This window comes from Lepisma saccharinum, chromosome 8 (assembly GCF_977018435.1).
Source record: "Lepisma saccharinum chromosome 8, izLepSacc3.1, whole genome shotgun sequence".
NCBI lineage: Eukaryota > Metazoa > Arthropoda > Insecta > Zygentoma > Lepismatidae > Lepisma > Lepisma saccharinum.
Window position 1 is genome coordinate 78,389,723 of NC_139236.1, and position 22,012 is coordinate 78,411,734.

Sequence of the window (22,012 nt, forward strand, 5' to 3'; positions counted from 1 at the left end):
TTCTACCCGTTTTGGTTTAACACGACGATGAGGAGGAGGGATGATCAGATGGAACTGATGATTGATTGATTGATTGATTGATATGGTGCTTAAGTCCACTTTATGCACAGAAAGGCTAATCGGTACTGGACCTACAATTTAAAGTGGGATCCGAACCACTATGTGACTCCACCGGGTATCGAACCCGGGACCCCTTGATTACAAGGCGACGACACTACCACTGCGGGGAGGCACCCCAGCCCAAGACTCGAGCCCTTTAACTTTGGTAGGGTATCGAAAGTCGACCACTTAAAGTTCACTTCACAAATTTTAAAAACATGACTCGCATCTTACTTTTCATTTTCTTGTTTACTAAAATTCACATTTACTTCTTAAAGACGGACAAACACAAACATTCATGTCTTGCCCAGGATTCAAACCCGAATCTGGGTTCGATACCCGGTGGAGGCACATTGTACAATGGTTCGGATCACACTCTAGATCCAGTCCCGATCTCGGCACCAAGTATGCACCAATGCATGAAACTCAATAACTTAAGTTCCTGCAACGGAATTGTTGGAAATCGGTAGAAATCGGAAGAACATTTGCAGGATACTTTAGAAACGTTTATTAGAAAATCACTGAACCTACAGGTAAAAGGAAAGCGGGCAATTACACACGTGACGCATTGGTTTTTCCGTTTTCCTCTTGTCCTGCAGCCAAAGTTCAATTATCTGCATCGACAATAAGGAAGGATATCTCTTCCTCTGCTTCCGTCCATGACAACAAGACAGATGCCATCCCTTCCTTGCATCACGCATGCATGCATACATTCGTTAAATAATTCTTGGAAGTCTTGTGAAAGCTGGTCAACGATTCCGCACCGGGAACGTTCACTGTCAAACTTTCCCGATGGCGGCGCCACCCTAGTTGTTGGCCAGAGACTGCAATATAGGTTGGCGTGGGCCACAGAACAGAAGACAAGACAGTTGTGTCCTTAGAGCAGTGTTTCTCAACTACTAGGCCATGGCGTCAATTATATCGGGCCGGGAGATGTTCTCCTGGAGTTTCCGACTTGCAGCCCGAGCTGGTAATCACCTGGAAAGATGGCTTTTCGTTCGGGGTTCACCAGCAATAAGAGGAAACTCTTTCTCGACAGTACTGGCGACGAATCAAAGCCGCCGAGAGATGACTGTCACACGTACAGCCTCCAAATTTGAATTTTAACGTTTTTCTGTATGTATTTGGAATTTTAACAGTTGGGCTTTTCTCGAGTTAGAGCCCAGCAAAGCAATTTGAGCGGAAATATTCATTAACAAACATATTGAAGTGGAAATACTGTAATTAATTTCAATTTTTCGGTGTCCGAAATGGAACACGCCAATGAAAATCAGCACTTACCAAAGTCACTTAATGATATTGACCAGCTGAAACTAAAATATTGCATTAGATTCAGTCGTTGTCAACTATTTTAAGCCAAATTTGATGTTTGTCAAAAAAAGCCTGGACATAACTGAACTAGCACTCCACGATTATCAGTTTAATTGCCATGCGTCATATCTGCATCAGAGCTTATGCACACAATAACCTTGATGGTAGACCTCTACATTGTAGACAATGACTGAAGGACAAATAAAATTTACATGTATTTGTTTTCACTTCGCCGGTCCTACGTACAATGATTCATTTGTTTTGCGTTGGATAGTAAAGTGTTACATTTTGGTGTATTTGTCATGGAAAGATGAGTGTCTCTCATGGTGGAATCTGATTTCGGTACTATGTGATGAGAACCAATCTCGAGATGTAGAACACGAATATATATGTTGTTCGAAATGTTCTTAGTACAATGCACAAACATACATGTAGGATCTGATATCTGGTTATCGGATCACACTTCTACAACTTAAGAAATGCTCCTACAACGACCGTGTTGTTTACAAAGATCACATTGCCTCCACATGTTACATTTTCTACATGTAGACGCGTTGACCTTGGTGACGGACTGGTTATCACAGCGCGCTACGACGTCAGGGGTCGCAGGTTCGAATCCCGGCTTGGGTATGGGTGTTCTTTCTGTGCCCCTTCATCAATTTCATATCATCACTGATCGTCGCGATTAGCCACAAGTAGCCGAAAAACGACGCTAAAGAACGAAAATCAATCAGTCAATCTATGTTGGTCGATTTGCCTTAATTTACTTCGCTTTATTGCCAATTCTGGCTAATCTCTAAGATGAGGATGATATGATGAAGGGACACTCACAAAGAACACCCATGCTTTGGCTGGGATTCTAACCCAGGACCTCTGGCGTCGTAGGGCGCTGTGCAACCGTAAGTGCTTCGGGGCGTCTAATTGAACACAGCGCCACCGAGGGACGGACAAATACAAAAGCTGACGATGTTCTCCTCGTCAGAAGATCAAAGAGGAGAGAGATACATTTCTGAATTCATTTGCTCACTTATTAACTTTCCTAATTGTTTCATATACGAGCATATTCTTAATTATCTTAATTTGCTATATACAACATTTTATTCACTCCTTCTATAATTTTTATACTCTTCCTTTATGTATTTTTCATTTACTATAATATATATAATCGCTCTTCTCCGTTCCTAGTTTCTACAATGAACTCTGCTCTTCTTTATATGGCGTGCTACCATCTATCGTCGCTCTCGGGAAACATTTATTCCTTGCATTTTTCATTGTGTCGTCGGAACTGACACATGACACAATCCGCCACGGAGGTTAGGCAATCAATCTACACGTACACTCTGTCCCGGGAATCTCTGGAGCGAGCGAACGAAAACGAATCCCTTGCTCAACCAACGAACGCGTGAGGGGGGAAGGGACTGCATGGAGGGGAAACGCGACTGCAGCTACCAGCCGTGTGCAGCAGCGCGCACTGCTTTACTCCACACACTCCACCGTTATGCGAGGCCTTGCTCCACAGATTCCCGAGAGAGTGTGGACGCAATTCACCGGTTGCGGACATGTTTGTTTCCCTTCGATGCATTGGCGGAAGTGCATTAAGAAATTCCCACATTCGATTGGCAACCAAGTTGGACAAGGCAACGATTCCGGTTTCAAATGCTAATGCAAAACTTCCTTCCAATGCAGTCGTCGTGAATACCATGCCACTTCTCCCAGTTTACCTCCGCACATGACGACTAATCACAAGGTCACATTACGACGCTCGGAACGTAACGTAACACTTCATTACCTCCCATTAACACAAAGCTTTTTGCAGTTAGCTGAATGCACCAGTAATCTGCGTAACAATGCTTTTTTTATACTAGTTCTCGGGAGGCGTTTGTATTCAGTCTACTAGTTCATAGTAATGAGATTTCCTCGGGTGGAAAAACTTGCTTTGTTTTCCGGTAAACACATGTTATGCGCTGTTGACGGTATCATGAAACAAAAGAAAGAACAAAATGTTCAAGGTTATCATTTCTCGTTTTCCTAAACGGCAAAGTAAGTGACTGGAAAGCATACTAAGGCACCTGAATCCACTAGGAATTTACTTCTCTTAGATTCGAATCCCGACCTGGGCATGGATGTCCTTGTGAGTGTCCCTTCATCAATTTCATCATATCACTTATCCTCATCTTCGCGATTAGTCAAAAGTGGCAGAAAAGCTATGTAAACCAAATAAATCACTCAATCCTTCTTTAAGTCTAATTAAGGCGCCGAGGTGTAGCTGCTTAGCGCACCGCATTTGTAGTATTATCAGAGGTCCGTCGTAGGTTCGCTCCATAGCACTAGCAAAAAAGAAATTTCTTCTGCTGAAGACGAGAGAAGAAGTTCTCTCTCGATACGTATTGTTATAATAAGTGTAGTTACAAGCACTAGACAATGGAGAATGTCCAATCAACATTGCATGTTAGTCCCCACCAGCAAAATTAAGTGAGCCATGCGCTCCGAGATGTCATACAATATCAATAAATATCGACTGCACATATCATTGACCAGTTAGTAGTAGATAATCTTATTCTCCCGAGAGAAGGCCATTAACTCACTACTAACTTGATTTGATTGACTTAGTTTATTTTACTTCCCCTTTCCTGCCACTTTTGGCTAATCGGGAAGATGAGAAGGATTGGTGAAAAGATGAGATGAATGTAGGGACAATTACATAAGGGCATCACACAACAAAGTCCAACACTTGCCATGGGACCAGACGCCAGAGCCTAGATAGTCTGCAAAATGCAGTGCAGGGTGTACTACGTGGAAGTGAGGTTGACATTCGTAAAGGGTCACCACTGACACACACACACACACACACACACACAGAGAGAGAGAGAGAGAGAGAGAGAGAGAGTATATAGTAGACTTATTTTATTTTACTTTGCTATTCTGCCACTTTTGGCTAATCGCGACGATGAACTTTATGAAAGGACAAACACAAATGGACAAGACCTAACGCAGGCCTCACAGAGCATTATATCACAGACAAGGATATATATCTTTATCTGTGATTATATTGGTTGTGAGTCCTGAGGCCAGAGCCACGTCACTCGTTAATCCAGGGTGTACGGACTACGCGGAAGAAAGGTTGACATTTGGGGGCTTGCAGGAAAGTGTTCCTTTACACCCCAAAGAGAGAAAGGGAACGAATTTTAACTCATCGACCATGCTGAAAACTTTTGAACAAAGAGAGACCTTCCCGATGGCGCAGTGGTAGCAGCATCGTCGCCTTGGAATCAAGGGGTTCCGGGTTCGATTCCCGGTGGAGGCATATAGTGGTTCGGATCCCACTTTAAAACACCAACTCAATCAATTTTGAACAAATAACTTCTTGATAAATAATACAGATATTTAAACCGCGTCTTCTGCATCTTGAAGCCTCGTTCGATCAACTCGTAGCCACCAGCAAGCAAGAGCTCCATGTTATTTTACTCCTAATTTGTATATTGTACGGTATTTAGTGGTTTATTCGCTGAAACTATCTCTCACAACGAATGTTTGGCCTAGCGCAGTCGCTGGGCTGAATCCGATAACTTTTGAAGATATTGTAATGCAGTAAGCATATGTACAAAAATTGGCTAATTATACAGGATGCGTAAAAGTCTTGAATCAATTGATGTGAAACAGCAGAACGAAGAGGAAGGAACAACAAAAGTGTTGTTTCCTTTTCTTAAGTTTCTCCTTACGATCACTTTCCAACTGTGCCCAAAGAAGTTCTGATCTTCTTAATATGCTATTCACCACTTATATGTCGAATTGTTTTTATTGTGTTCAAACTTCACAGACACATCCTATTTTGGAAAGGCGGTTTCGTGATCAAGTGTCCTGCGACACTTCCTTGCTGGATATCACTTCCTCTGGAATACAGCACCACTGCTTTCTAACAAGAGCTCTGCAACGTGCAGGATTTTGATTTCCTTTGTTTGGACTGAAGTTGTTTGGATAGAGAGGCGTCAATATCGTAGGGGGATGGTACCGCGACTATCGGTGCATTTGTAATTTCATCGCGTTTCAGTAATGAAGGCATCAATTTGACGTCATCATCTGTCGCCTGACTGCCATCCGCTTTTTCATAGTGTTTCGTTTCAAAATGGAGGCGAAAGTCAGGAGTGCTACACACTGTCCCGGGAATCTGTGGAGCAAGCAAACGAAAACAACTCCTCTGCGCAAGTAGTGACTTGAGTGGACAAGATGCTTGTCACACTTCATCAACAATTGAAGCACAGAATAATTCTAGTTCAATCCGTTGCTAAGCTCATGCTCCTCTCAATTCTGTCTACATTGACTACACCCAATACACGTAGAATGTAGATAGCTGTAGTTTACGTGCAGATACATATTTCATAGTGCACACAGTTGCAATTTATAATCATTATATACTAGTATCTTTATGCAAGATAAAACTGACTAAATGCTGTAGTAGGTCCATAACATACATGAATTCGTACGGTTACCGACACCATTCTGTTCGATATCCGTGGAGGCACATTACAAAGTGGCTGGAATCCTCCTTTTAGGTCCAGTCACAATTAACCTATCGGTGCATCAATTGATGTATTGTATTTCACTTCGCTCTTTCTGCCACTTTTTCCGAATCGCGCAGATGAGGATGAGTGGAGATAGGATGAAATTGATGAAGAAACACGCATGACGAAGCCGAGATTCCCTCTGGCGTCGTAACGCGCTATGATGATCACTCCGTTCGACACCATTCTGTTCCATATCCGGTTTAGGTACATTACAATGGTTGGATTCGCACTTTAAACTGTAGGTCCAGTCCCGGTTAGCCTATCTGTGCATAAAGTGAACTTAAAACAAAACTCAAAGAAACAAACTCTTCATTCTAGCCACAAAACAGAGAAATTATATGAGTACGAATTCACTCACAGAAAAAAAGTGCATCCTTCTTTTGTAAACATTAACGATAAAATTTACGGTAACTTCTAACAGTGTAGGTACAGTACCTATTGGCCTGGCCTATTGGAGTGTAAGGGAGAAAAGTTTCGAAAGGCACCCAAAGTCAACCTCACTTCTACTTAGTACACCTTGCAGACTATCGAGGCTCTGGCGGCGGGATAATCCTCTGTAGAACTTGTGTTTTGTCGTTCATGTGTTTGTGATTGTCCCATCATCTAGTGGTGGTGGGATGATTAGCACTTCGCACCACGACGCCAGGAATCCGGGTTCGAACCCCAGCCTGGGCATGGGTGTTCCTTGTGAGTACCCTTTCATCACACATCCTCATCGTCGCGATTAGCCAAAAGTGACAGAAAAGCAACGCTAGATACCTTTTTTCTTAATATTTTCTAAACAAGTACAGTAGAAATACTGTCACAATTAGGAAGTAAACGATTTTCAACTGACCTGCACCCACATCACTGGCGCTTGTTGAACTCGAGGTATCATGTCTTCGGATCAACTTCACTAACACTTGCTCACCCTCAACAACACTTACGATCTACACACCCACACACACACTCGCGAGCATAAGCATGAGTCAGTGTTTAAACCTTCAACCAGGAGCCACAGAGACAATCTGATCAGCCGTGCTGCATGGCGGACTGTTCGGCAAGAGGTTACTGTTCCAACAGTGCGTTGCAGTAGCCCGGTCATTACAGCGAAACAGAACAGTGACCGCACAGCACCAAGAATACAAGCCATAAATCTCATCGAAACATGACCGCTTACGCAACCGCTTAACTGAGCGTCTTAGCGCGAACCGAAACCCAACAGAGCTCTAAAAAGAAAAAAGTTATGAAAAGATTCACCGGTGAAAGAAATTAGGGCGTCACCTAACTTCCTACTGACCAACAACCGTTCCCGAGAATCAAACGAGGCATGGAGAATCGGCACGGTGATTGGACGAAATTACTCGATTTATGTGTGGTTTTTTCTTGGATGCGTTATGGAAATGGCTCCTCTCATAAATAGCCGGAGTAGCTGTCGGTGTGGGTCAGGCACTTTCATTACTCATAACTGTCTCGTCACCCAAGTTTATTTCCTGCACGCGTGAACTGTCGTCATGCCTCATAATCATAAGTGAATTTCATCTTGATGCATTAGCCACGCAATACGAAATTTTTTTTCACAAGATACCGAATAACGGTAGTGTAACTGGAAAAGATAACCCACGGTTATTGTTCTTATAGAATAAAAGAGTTACGTCACCTAGAATGTTAACATGCATCATACGTGGACGGTAGATTTCATTGATGTTTCTTATGGGTGATTCTACAATTTGAGGACACTTTTGACTTAGGAGAAAAAAGATTATGAAAATTAATTGATACTAGATGTGTAATATTTTGATGGCAGCAGAACTGAATTTTCACTAATAACTTTTTACTTAATTATTGAAAATTTCATCAACCATGCTAATGGCATTTTGCAGGGTTGATATAGGTCCACGAATTTTAAATTAATACAGTTCCGGTTCAGGAGAAAAAATCAGCAAGCGTAAATGGGTTCTGGACCGTAAAGTATCTGTAAAATATTTCGATTCCGTCCAGGAACCAGGATTTTCGGATCAATTTAAATACGGTCCAGGAACCTTTTTTCTGGATCAATTTAAATACGGTCCAGGAACCTTTTTTCTGGATGAATTTCAATTCGGTCCAGGAACCATTTTTCTGGATGAATTTCAATTCGGTCCAGGAACCATTTTTCTGGATGAATTTAAATACGGTCCAGGAACCTTTTTTCTGGATGAATTTAAATACGGTCCAGGAACCTTTTTTCTGGATGAATTTCAATTCGGTCCAGGAACCTTTTTTCTGGATGAATTTCAATTCGGTCCAGGAACCTTTCTTCAATGAAACAATACCCAACTTGGACCGAATTTAAACTGTGCGATAAAAAAGGTTCCGGTCCTGCAGCGGAACCCAATAGAACCCATTAGAATTTATGGGTTCCTGGACACTTAACAACCCTGGCATGCTAATAACTCTAATCGTGTCCATGGCAATGACAAATATCTTTGATTTTTCTCATTAGGATATTGGGTTGAATTACCCCCAGCATTGAGGTTCCGATTTCAAATCATTCAACAATTATAATTTTATTATTAGTCTGTTGAATTGTAACTTGGTCCATGCTAATGACAACAAATTAATACACTGACCTTGGTTTCAGAAGAAAAGCACAGTAGAACGTCGTTTATCCGCACGTCAATTATCCGCAACGTCAGTTATCCGCACACTCAACAAAGCTGTATACGTATGTAGTACTGTGTACTGTATGTATAAAATAAACCTGTACTGTACGTGCTTTTCTTTGTTAAATAAACACATGTTTGATTATCAGCAAAAATCGTTATCCGCATAACCTTCGGTCCCAATTAATGCGGATAAACGACGTTTTACTGTATTTGTAATCCAATCAGTCAAACAAGATTCCTCGAAAGCACATGGTCAATCACTGTAGCTTGAAATAGTGTTGCCATATGTACTATTATTGTAGGGGAAAATGATATCCCTGCCCTCGAAAACTCAAATTAAAAATTGGCTTTGCTGATGGCCTAGGATCTAGGGTAAAAAGTATATCATCTCCATTCAATTGTATTGTAGATTGCTTTCCACCTTCATTTATGTAGGATCATGAATTATCATACCCATTTTCATACAAAAAAATCACATATAAAAAGTTACATTCCAGGTTCGATCCCATCCTGGGCATGGGTGTTCCTTGCGAGACCCCTTCATCAATTTCATCATATCATCATATCATCACATATCTTCGCGATTAACAATACAAGTACGAATTATTCTCCTTTCATTTTGTTGTGCTAGGGATTTCAGAGTTTAAGATAAGGCTGAACTACCTTCTGTATGGCTCATAAAATATTAAAATTTAAATTAAAAAGTCGGCTGCGTCCCGTTTTGTAAATTAACGGGCACACCGTTAAATTTTGACGATAGAATGTTATCAATATAACGATTTTTTTTGTAAATTAACGGTTTTTGTAAATTAACGGACAGACTATTAAATGTTGTTGATAAAATATTGTAAATTTAATGTTTTTTTGTAAATTAACTGTTTTGTAAATTAACGGGCAGACCATTAAATATTGTCGATAAAATATTGTAAATTTTATGTTTTTTTGTAAATTAACGGTTTTTGTAAATTACCGGGCAGACCATTAAATATTGTCGATAAAATATTGTAAATTTAATGGGTTTTTTGTAAATTAACTGTTTTTTGTAAATTAACGGGCAGACTATTAAATATTGTCGATAAAATATTGTAAATTTAATGTGTTTTTTTGTAAATTAACTGTTTTTTGTAAATTAACGGACAGACTATTAAATATTGTCGATAAAATATTGTAAATTTAATGTTTTTTTGTAAATTAACGGTTTTTGTAAATTACCGGGCAGACTATTAAATATTGTCGATAAAATATTGTAAATTTAATGGGTTTTTGTAAATTAATGGTTTTCGTAAATTAACGGGCAGACTGATAAATTTTGACGGTAGAGTATTGTGTAAATTTAATGTTTTTTTTGTAAATTAATGGTTTTCGTAAATTAACGGGCAGACTGTTAAATTTTGACGGTAGAGTATTGTAAATGTAATGTTTTTTGTAAATTAATGGTTTTCGTTAATTAACGGACAGACTGTTAAATTTTGACGGTAGAGTATTGTAAATTTAATGTTTTTTTTAAATTAATGGTTTTCGTTAATTAACGGACAGACTGTTAAATTTTGACGGTAGAGTATTGTAAATTTAATGTTTTTTTTGTAAATTAATGGTTTTCGTAAATTAACGGACAGACTGTTAAATTTTGACGGTAGAGTATTGTAAATTTAATGTTTTTTTGTAAATTAATGGTTTTCGTAAATTAACGGGCAGACTGTTAAATTTTGAAGGTAGAGTATTGTAAATTTAATGTTTTTTTGTAAATTAATGGTTTTCGTAAATTAACGGACAGACTGTTAAATTTTGACGGTAGAGTATTGTAAATTTAATGTTTTATTGTATATTAATGGTTTTCGTAAATTAACGGTCAGACTGTTAAATTTTGAAGGTAGAGTATTGTAAATTTAATGTTTTTTTTGTAAATTAATGGTTTTCGTAAATTAACGGACAGACTGTTAAATTTTGACGGTAGAGTATTGTAAATTTAATGTTTTTTTGTAAATTAATGGTTTTCGTAAATTAACGGACAGACTGTTAAATTTTGACGATAGAGTATTGTAAATTTAATGTTTTTTTGTAAATTAATGGTTTTCGTAAATTAACGGACAGACTGTTAAATTTTGACGATAGAGTATTGTAAATTTAATGTTTTTTTGTAAATTAATGGTTTTCGTAAATTAACGGGCAGACTGTTAAATTTTGACGGTAGAGTATTGTAAATTTAATGTTTTTTGTAAATTAATGGTTTTCGTAAATTAACGGACAGACTGTTAAATTTTGACGGTAGAGTATTGTAAATTTAATGTTTTTTTTGTAAATTAATGGTTTTCGTAAATTAACGGGCAGACTGTTAAATTTTGACGGTAGAGTATTGTAAATTTAATGTTTTTTTGTAAATTAATGGTTTTCGTAAATTAACGGGCAGACTGTTAAATTTTGAAGGTAGAGTATTGTAAATTTAATGTTTTTTTTTGTAAATTAATGGTTTTCGTAAATTAACGGGCAGACTGTTAAATTTTGACGGTAGAGTATTGTAAATTTAATGTTTTTTTGTAAATTAATGGTTTTCGTAAATTAACGGGCAGACTGTTAAATTTTGACGGTAGAGTATTGTAAATTTAATGTTTTTTTGGAAATTAATGGTTTTCGTAAATTAACGGGCAGACTTAAATTTTGAACGTAGAGTATTTTAAATTTAATGTTTTTTTGTAAATTAATGGTTTTTCTTAAATTAACGGGCAGACTGTTAAATTTTGAAGGTAGAGTATTGTAAACTTAACTGTAACTCTAAACAATGGACGTAGAAATACTGAGCTTAATGAGGGTGAGAGCAAGACTGATAAGAACAAACGATAAGCCACGATACCCGAAGAATATAACCCCTGAAATTATTCCATCCGCCCTTGAGCCGCCAACCCTTCCAAAATTTCCCTGATGACGTCACTGCTATTAATAATAATTCATGACCAACCTCGGGGTTAAAGTAGCGACTCAAAACTTGAAAAAATTATATGAAAATTACGCTACGGCAACAGCAAAATGAAGGACAAGACCACCCATTGAAAAATCTCACTTGGTACAAACCGTTATGATTCATTTAATCACGAAACTGTGGCAAGGGGCTCCGCGCAGTGAAGGTGTAGGCAGAAGTACAAAAATGAAACATGAAAAACTTGTAGTGATGGTACCTCTAATACAGGAAGACAATCATTCAATCCCGGTACTTTCGTCGACATGATTAGCTTTTTTTTCTTTCCACTTTTTTTTTCAATAAGAAAACATAAATCGAACTTCAAGCAACTCGTACTGTAAACTTTAATATATTTTTTTTTCGATTCAGTCAAGTCTCAAGGAAGCACCGTACCTTGAGCATGCATTGTCATGTTTTGTTAGTTTTTTTTTTTTCTCGCTTCCTGACGGTTGTTTCAAGATATTGGTACGCCGACAATAAATCATTTGGAGAGAGGAAGTTGTTTTGTATGACAGATTGCTGAAATAAATTTTGGTTCCATACGTCTGACGACAAGAATAATGTAAACAGAAAGTTACAATATTGTATTTTCATTTTCCTGGTCGAAGCTTACGTGGTGCAAACAAGTTGATGTTCTAAACCACTCCTCGTAAAGTTTTTGACGTCACCGACCTCTTGCTTTTCTGAATATGTCCTAGGCATAAACTGTTATTATATCTTGTGTGTTTTATGTAACCTTTGGATGGGTCTCTCTCTCTCTCTCTTTCCCTTATAACCAAGGAACGGATACACATGTAAATAAAGGGTTGGAACGATTTGAAATGTGAAATAAGGTTAAGTGTTTAATGTTTTTTTTTTCTTTCAGATTTAACAACTTCAGTCTTTGCCAATTGCAACCATGGAAAGATTAACAATCGAGCAACGTGTTAAAGTTATCGAAGCGTATTACGAAAATGGACGTTCAAACAGAAACGCATTTCGGGCACTTCGCGATTTTTTTGGTCAACATAATCGACCGACCGAGAGTGCAATTGGCAAAATTGTTCGTAAATTCAAACAAACTGGGTCGGTGGCAGATGTGAAAACGCCAATGCGTGCTCGTTTACGCCGTTCAGCTGAAAACATTGCTGCAGTGCGCGAGAATGTGGCCACGAATCCAGACACCTCTATTCGTCATCGCGCGCAGGAATTGAACCTCTCCACAACAACGCTACATCGAATTTTGACAAAGGATCTGTCTCTACACGCTTACAAAATTCAATTGACACAAGAATTGAAGCCTGCTGACCATTTGAAGCGCCGTACATTCGTCAATTGGATGCATGATCAAAAACAAGCCGATGATGATTTTGCGAAAAAATCATCTTTAGTGATGAAGCCCATTTTCATCTTGGTGGGTTCGTTAATAAGCAGAATTGTCGCATTTGGGCTGATGAAAATCCAAGGAACATTGTTGAAAAGCCACTGCATCCACAAAAGGTCACTGTTTGGTGTGCATTTTTTGCTAGCGGAATCATTGGCCCGTATTTCTTCGAAAATGATGCCGGGAATTCTGCAACGGTCACAGGCGAGCGATACCATGACATGATAACCAACTTTTTATGGCCTGAATTGAATGCTATGGATGTCGAAGATTTGTGGTTCCAACAGGACGGCGCCACAAGCCACACAGCCAATGCAACAATGACTTTATTGAATGAGAAGTTCCCAGGTCGCATCATCTCTCGAAACAGCGATGTCAATTGGCCACCACGATCGTGCGACTTGACCCCATTAGATTTCTTCCTTTGGGGTTATCTCAAAAGTAAGGTCTATGCCAACAAGCCAACAACAATTCAACAGCTGAAGGATGAGATAATAAGGCATATTGGTGAGATCGAGGAGCAACTATACAGAGACGTCATCAAAAATTTTGACCATCGAGTGGACGTGTGCCGTCGAAGCCTTGGCGGACATTTGGCCGATATTGGTTTTCACACATAATTGCCATGCCTCTAATAACATGATCTAAAAGTGAAATTAATAAAGTTTCACGAATAACACCGTTTTATTTACTGCTAACTTTGATCCGTCTTAATGGAACACCCTATACATATACGTATGAAGTTGAAATCAGCAATATTTTGTATTATCCTTGCGCATCATGGCATATAGACTCGAAAAATTCAGTTTCTAATTTCCATATTTGTACATATATTAGGTTTTGGTCCATATTTTACATATCTTACTTATATTTACATATTATTTCCATATTTCAGAATATTTCTCAACATATACTCCATATTTGTGAAATAATTATATGTCCCCGTGAGGGTTGGGTGAGTTTCTTGCGAATAGATGATAAATTTGAAATACACTCCGATTACTTCTTGCGATAGGGCAGTTTTAGTCTATATAAATCCGTCTTAAGAGACAACAGAATAGTCCAGGGGCATTTGTAATCCCGTGGGTTTTTGAATGAAGGGAATATATGAATACCGGTAATACGTTGCTAGTGTGGTACACAATCATGTACTACCAGGTGTTTTACCCGAAATTGTGGCAGAAGGCCTGTGTGACGTCATAAATCCAAGATGGCTACCGCTTCATGCACTAACTACGAAAATTCATCATAACTCCTTTAATAGTGGTTTTGGAAAAAATTTTATGGATACATGTTTTGTTCAGAATTGAAAAAGGAACAAAAGTGATTCTTACCATGTTTTTCATATCTCGCACTGTTATGGAGATATATCCAGTGAAACTATTTCGTGCCTTTTCTGCAAGAGTCTATGCATATAATACACTTTACAACATTCTGGCATATAAAGGGGTGGGGAATTACTGCCAGTGATATTTTGTTGATGCCTACTATTGTGGCGTATTGCCTGTGTAACATCATACATCCAAGATGGCTGCCTCTGCAGACATTAACAAACAAAAACGACCATATCTCCTTAACTCCTTTAGGAGTAATTTTGACCATTTGTAAGTTTGTTGGGTTTTCACACGAAGGGAAGACATGAGTATGGAGGATGTTTTCATTTGGAGGCATGCAATCATACATCACAATGTGTCAGAAACCATATATGACGTCCGAAATCCAAGATGGCCGCCTTGGAGGTTCTACACATGATACACTGTCCATAATCTGTTTATCAGATTTTTCCAGAGGCACATATTCCCGAGACAGTGTTTAGCTCTTCGGCGAATTGGCATTTTCCTCCATAGACAAATCCATATCGCCGCCCAGCTCTGTATGTAATCAAAATCACCGTCCAGCGTGACATCGACCCCTAGCACCACAGATTAATCCAAATCACCCCTTTGTAAGGGGTGACCCTTCCACGTAGTACACCCTTGACTGCATTTTGTAGTCAAACGAGGCTGTGGCGTGTGGACCTACGGCCAGTATAATTCTCTGTGTGTGGTGTTGTCCTGTGTATTGTCCTTATATGTGCTGAGTGCCCAATAGTGTTTATTTTAGTTATGGTAAGGGGTTGGACCCCGCATAATGTAACGGGTGCAAAATAGCCCCAGTGCTGACGCACCCGCAATTTTCAATGCAATCAATCAATCACATCACCCCTTGCTCAATTGACGAATCCACGTCTCCTTCCGCTCCCACAAAGTTTCATAGTAGCGCTACAGAGAAACCAGGCCCGTAGCTAGGATTTTATTTCGGGGGGGGCTCATCCCTGATCAGCACAGGCGTCGCCAGAAATACTTGTACAGGGGGGCAGGCAACTGATAAAACTTGATTAGTAGAAATAATAATGATAATAATAATTATTACCGCGGTTATAATTGTCATTTTACAATAATAACTATCGTAACGAACCTTAAAGTTCGTGGGATCTTGAAAGCACCTAGAAGGTTAACCAGTTAACTGATGGGGTGATGTAAACTACTCATCATTCATCCTCTTGATGAGACCACTCGTCATTGACATGACGAGTTATTGCTTGGCATGCGAAAGGTACAAATTACACAAAGGAATTAAACTACTGAAAAGACAATGGCAACTCGTTGGATTTTGTGAACCGTTGAACCTGTATCATGGCTGGGTGTAGGATAATTACCTGTCTAACTGAAGTCTCTGAGGTGAATCAAAATAGCGAAGTCCTCTGTGAGCTTCTCTCCTATTTGTTGACCAGAGCGTTGTACTACTCTTCACCTCCTGCCTTGCTGACCTCCTCTCTCTATCAACTCAATTCCCAAAGTCCAGTCACTTCCCAGCTTGTCTCACCTCTATATTCCCTGGCCATCGAGCTCTTCCTCGATGCCGAATCGCCGAATCGTATTTATTATAATTGCTACCATGCAAACCGCTGACACCAAACCAGAAGTGTTACCTGTTCCTGAATGCTCAGGAGGTTTGCATGGCACAACACAATGCATTGTAAACATGCCTAAGAGGCTTGAGACAGCTGAGAGAAAAACAAGTGAATGCCCACTTGAAGCGTTCAGAGAGACTTAATAAAATAAACATACAATCCTATGGATTGATACGTTCGCGCCTCCTAGGAAAAATTTTCTCCTTTGAAAATTTAAAAGTCAAATCGCAAAGCTTGACATGACTCAGGTTCGCCAATTCCATATATTTTCATAAAAAACCAAATATACAAAAAAAAATCCACCAAAACATAACTTTCCCTTGTTTGCCGTAGCCTGAATGAAAGAAAATTTTTATTCCCTAAACTTCATAATGAATAATACCCTTAATATTAACAAATTCGTATGTTTATACGATGTAAAAAACAATAATATATACTATTATAGGACTAGAAATCACAAACGTTCGAGTCGTTAAGTGAAAAAACTCTTAATGTATCACATGTGCGTGTACGTAATGTGTATTATGTATAATTGCTCATCAACCTGCTCCTAATCAAGAGTCTGTGATGCCTCGCCACGCGGTAACGACTCTGTGTCTTCCGCGAGGCAAGCGGTTGGAGCGTCGTGCAAGATGGAACGGAATTCACAATGTTTATGTATAGTTCCACTTGATATAGACTCTTCAAACAAATAAAAAAAACCTTAAAAAGGTGCACAAGTAAGTATACGTAAGTAAGCATGTAAAACATTGTCACATCTCACTGTTTTGTCCGTGTGAAAACCTGATCATATCAAAGTTCGTATGTTTTACAAACTGCGTAGCCACTGCACATGATAGATAGTTAAATATATGAACTTGCACGGCTATGTTGCACATTCCAAGGTAGTATTATACAATATTCAATGCATATAGTGAGTTACACTGAAAACTGTCGCTGGTAAAAACTTAATTATAACGTTCCATTTTCTCTTCTACATTAAACTGTACACTGTATACATATATATGGCTTGGTGAATACCTTTGTATGACTGCACACAAAATTAATAATCTTCCAAGTGACAAAACTATGTGCTTGAGTTTAAATATCAAATAAATGTTCTGCGAACAAATGTGTCGCTTTCAATATTCCATGTTGGTGAGAAGAAAAAAAAAATATATCACACTAATATCTGCATGCAATAAACATATGCATAAAATATTGTCACTAAAGCATGCTTTCTAAAATGTTCGAAAGTGCTGTAATTGTGTTTTTTATTGCTTGCATGTCCGTTTATTATTCAAAGTGCAAAATTTCATCGTAAAAAAAAATTAGGCACTAATTGATGCACTGGTCAATTGACACCACTGATGCTTGTCGCTTCCTTGCAGTATAATGTAAACTTAAATGCATATAAAACTAGTTCTTATGCATGACACAAAACTGAAAATGTATATAAGGACTATGGAAAAGTACTGTTTCCCATAATGCATGTTAAATGACCAAATAGATACACATGATAGGAGCTCACATGTGTATGTGTAGAAACACTGTAGCACAATTCTGTAATTATTGTTTGTGACCAGAACTGCTGGTTGTAGAATGTATGTTTTCTCTGCTTCCTCTTCTTTCTGGATTGCTTGTCGTCTTGACTGCATTGGGGCAATGTAAAAATGTAGTAAATTACCCGTAGAACTTGGGAGATGGGGAAAAGTTGTTGTTTTAACTGCAAACAGTGTGGAGGGGAATTTTATTTAGCTCCATCACTAGGTGTTGTTGATAATGTGTAGTCCGCTATACTGGGAAATGTATGGTTGTACATTCTTCCTGTAAAAGGTAGTCTCCGTGCAGTAATAAGTAGAAATGTCTGCATGTCTCCCTCAAATTGGTGGTGACGAGTCTCTTCTTGAAATAGTACTTAAAATGTCTGCATGTCTCCCTCGTAGAATGATACTCAGTCTTTCTGCTTGGTAATAGTAGACTGCCTGCGGATGTCCGTCATGAAAAATGCCCATGGATGGTGTAGGCATTGCTTGTCCATGGTGCTCCGTATAGACAGGTTAGGTTGAATAAAGGGAAAATTATGACAAAGAAAGGAAATTGCAATAGGATGGGTATATATAATTCAAGTATGCATGTACACAAAACCAACTAATTTCCACTGCCTTTTCTTTTAAAATTAAATTAAATTGTCTCATCAAAAAATAAAATATGATTAAAATAAATTGATAAAATAATTGCCATAACTCTTTGAAAATAAATAAGGAAAAATTTAAATAAAATATCCAACTGTAATTAAAATATTAATGTCCATGATTAATGTGTTGCCTTAACCTATTAATTATTACTGCGCTGCTCTAAATGAATCTGTTTAGAAAGCTGATAGTGTTTATACAAATAATATCCTAAGGTTGCGGTTAATAACACATTCCAAATAATAAAAACTAATATAGACATAGGCAAAGGGTTTAAAACTAATTCTTGAAATGAAATGTTCTTACTAATTGATTGATTAAGTTGTTTTAAAGCAAGTTCAAGCGGAGTCCATTGGGGAATAGTGAAATCAGATAAATTCTTGGGAATATTAGGTAGTAACTCAATTTCCTTCATATTGACTTGTTCGAAAGCTAACATTCTTGTGTGTAAAATTTGCTGATCCACAATAATTTGCAAAAAATCCTGATAATTAAAAAAAATAAAGATTGGCCTTCGTTAAGCTGAACTGATCTGTGCGTGTTCAAATTATTATTCAAATTCTGAATGACAATAAATTGACCTGAACCTGATATTAAAATACCATTGCGTGTTCTGATAAACTGAAATAATTTATTGTCAGTAATAGACTTCACTTCAAAATTACAAAATGTAAAATTAATAAACAAAAGTAAGTGTTGCAAGCGTGTTCTAGATTCTGTTGAAATTATAAAATAAATTATTATGTTGTAAACCCTTAAAATAAATAAATAAAATTTGTGTTGCGCAAAGCAAGCTGTTAGTATCTAAAAGGTTGCTTTGGCAAGCCTCTAATGGCCTCCTAATAAATGATAGGCCGGTGCAATTTGCCGTGGTTCATAAATATGCAATGTAAGACAAAAATTTCAGTAAAAGCTACTTCTGACTTTCGTTGAAACTCCAGGTGGTAACAAAATATAGCATCAGGGAATTAAAAAAGGTGAAATTCAAATTTTAAACACAATAAAAATAATAAAAACTTTCTCAATTTCAAATTTCCTTTAAACAAAAGAAATGTAACCACTCAAAACTTCTTAAGTCCGCCGTATACCTCAAATCACTTGGTCGTGTAAACAGACCCGCCGCGGAAAAATATACTTGACCCATATAAGAATGGTGTGTCAATCCCTTAGGTATGTTTAAACAAAATAGATAGAGAATAGTTATGCTATATATTAAAATATAAATACAAATTAATAGTTATTACCTACTGTACTAACATTAACACGAAGTTAATCAGTAAGAAGTAATTAATTTATTGCTGCATTGTCGAATAAGGTGCAAATTGGGTAAATGAACTAAATTTCCTAATAATAAATAATAATAATAATAATTTCTCAAATTCAACATTTGTGGTAAACCACTCTGTTTAAATTTGGAAAGGCTAACGATGCCGTGGCGACTTTTGCTGCACATGCCTGTGCCAATCACCGAGGCTTAGCCTTGGCATGTTGCTAACAATCTTGATTACTCTAAGTGCATAAAGTGCTAAAATTGCCCTTTTGTAGAAATTTCCCTGATTTTATCAAAATTTCGTTTGACTTTATCCTGATTCTAATGAAAAAAGGCGTCAATTTCCCTAAAATTTTACTTACTATAAATATATCTATGAAAAACGGGAAAATTTTGCGAGAAAAACGCAAAAAAAAATTCGTCTTGTTGTTCCTTTGTAAAATTATTGGTCGTGATTAGTCTGAAGTGCATAAATGCGACGTTTTACGGAAAAAATTTATCTATATAGAACAAAATATCCCTAACATTGTTTACATGAACTTCTATCGTAAAAATCAAATTCTGATGGCTATATGCTTAGCTAAACTGATCCCATAAAATTTTAATGGACGACCGCCCCTGATTCGAGAAAATCTATGCTAAGTGTTTTCTGAGCTTCTAGCGTGCTCAAAGTGCTCGGAAGAGAGCTTCAGTGCAGAAAAGGAATTCGCTGATACCAGACATTCTACATTGTGCAAGGTTGCATTTGTGGTCGCTGGACGTAACTGAAAATTTCTCTATGGCGACAACGAGAGCTCTGGCAAGTTCGCTGCCGTGATCGGCGACTTCGGGGAAGTTCGGGTTCCGTTCGGGAGGTGGAGGGGAAAAGGTCGCTGCTTCGAGCAGCGGGCATAGGAACGGAGAAAGAAAATGCAAGGCGATGGTTCGCTGATACATTGAATGACGCGTAACTGTTTACAAAACTTTAACTTACTACGAACAAAGTCTAGTAAGCGCTGCGGGAGTTCGAAATAAAGTCAAGGGCTTTGAAATGACGTAATAAATTGGATGAAAAGAAAAAAAAAAACTTCGTTGCGCTTACGACAGCGTGTTACTGGAACACTTCCGTGCTGGTAAAATAACAGTTGGGAAGCTGTTAGCAAACTAAATGACTAATAAACCTTGCATAGGGTACAATCAAACGTAAAAATGAATTATACTTAAAATTTAAATCGTAATTAATATAAAATTCTAGGTGAACGTGAAGTCGTAAAAAATATGGTCTGTAAACGAAACAACAGGTTCGGGAACCTGAAAATTTGGCTTACTTTCTGCTTTTAAAGTAACACTTGAAACTTTCTCAACTTTTACTGGTGACTGATTCACAAATAACTCTTTAACTTTTACAACTGGCTGAACACAGGGTGAAATAGGCAATTCACTTTCCATTTTGTGACTGTTTTGAACAAAATTAGGATCCTTGCTTACGGCAAATTTCTGAACTCTATCTTTAACGGATAAAATATTCTTCGGCAAATCTATACTGTCGTCTTTAATGACTAAACTATTTCTGGATGCATCCTGAACTTCTTCTTGTACCCTAGGTTGAATAATAATGGACTGAGGCAGTGGTGGGGGAATTGGCGGATTTATTGTTTTCAATGGTACCACTTCAACAATTGGTGTAATATCGTCGTAAATCTGCTCAATGGGCGGTGAATCATCAAGTTTGCTTAACTGTAATTCGTTGGTACACTCATGGTCATAAGTAATAGATTTCTTGCGGTGACATTGAAAATAACAGATTATGAAAAATATAAAAATACTAATAATAAATGTTGTTAATAATAAAATTGTAATTATATTATAAGGATAGTCAAAGGACTTGTTCAACAGATAAATAAAATTAGAAGCTTTTACGTGTGGAAGTAATCCGTTTAAAATAACTAAAATCGCAATGATTTTCATGTTGCTTAGGCAATCAAAACAAACAGTTCTTCAAAGCTAACACGTACTTTAAGCCTGCCTAGTTTAATTAGTAGATATTTTAACTCAACTTTTAATTATTTCTGACTCTAGGCTCAATTTATCTGCGTAATCTATTTATTTAATATATATTTCTTTATTCTCTAAATTTATTAGCACTGTTTAACTTATGTTATTTTAAATTTTACTGCAAACTTCTCTTATTTAAGTTCAGGTGGTATCTTTACTTTTAAGTACTTAAATCAATCGAACTGTACTGAGGTACAAGGTAAGGAAAAAATTGAGACTGATTTACTCCTGACTACCTGAAATAAAATAATAACTATTATTTATGCGATCTTTAAATGCATTAAAATACTAACATCACTAAAACTTGAAGAATCTTTAATTCTCTCTACTCATTCTAAAATATGCTTAGCATATTATTGTGGCAAAGCTTTAAAACTAAAACCGTTGTGGTTTACTCATAATCATTCTGCGATGGCAGAATGGATTTCCCGGATTTTGGTCATGATCCAATATCCGAAGGAAAATACTTGTAACTGGAGCGCAAAAAATCTTGACGTCGACGTCTACATATTCATATAATATAAATATTCTCATAACTGGCGCTTAAAATAAACTTTGCTAATATAATCATATACCTTCTTCTGAAGAGTAACTAAAAAAATTCTAGTGATGTATTCGCTGAGCTAGTATTATTACATACTGCAAAAACTTTTGTGCGTAAAGCAC

The 22,012-nt window shown here is 37.6% G+C and overlaps 1 protein-coding gene across 2 annotated transcripts in view; it reads right to left on the reverse strand.

The window, feature by feature from the left end:
- LOC145991173 (uncharacterized) overlaps window positions 1–22,012 on the reverse strand; it is a 239,748-nt gene that overhangs the window by 151,054 nt on the left and 66,682 nt on the right. The window contains exon 1 of one of the 2 annotated variants that reach the window (XM_083127018.1): window positions 6,808–6,934. The exons of the other annotated variant lie outside the window; for it this stretch is intronic. Within the exon in view, the coding sequence (XP_082983144.1) occupies window positions 6,808–6,849 (42 nt within the window). The 5' untranslated portion in view covers window positions 6,850–6,934. Of the gene's footprint in view, window positions 1–6,807; window positions 6,935–22,012 lie in introns of those variants that run through there. 2 annotated transcript variants of the gene reach the window in all.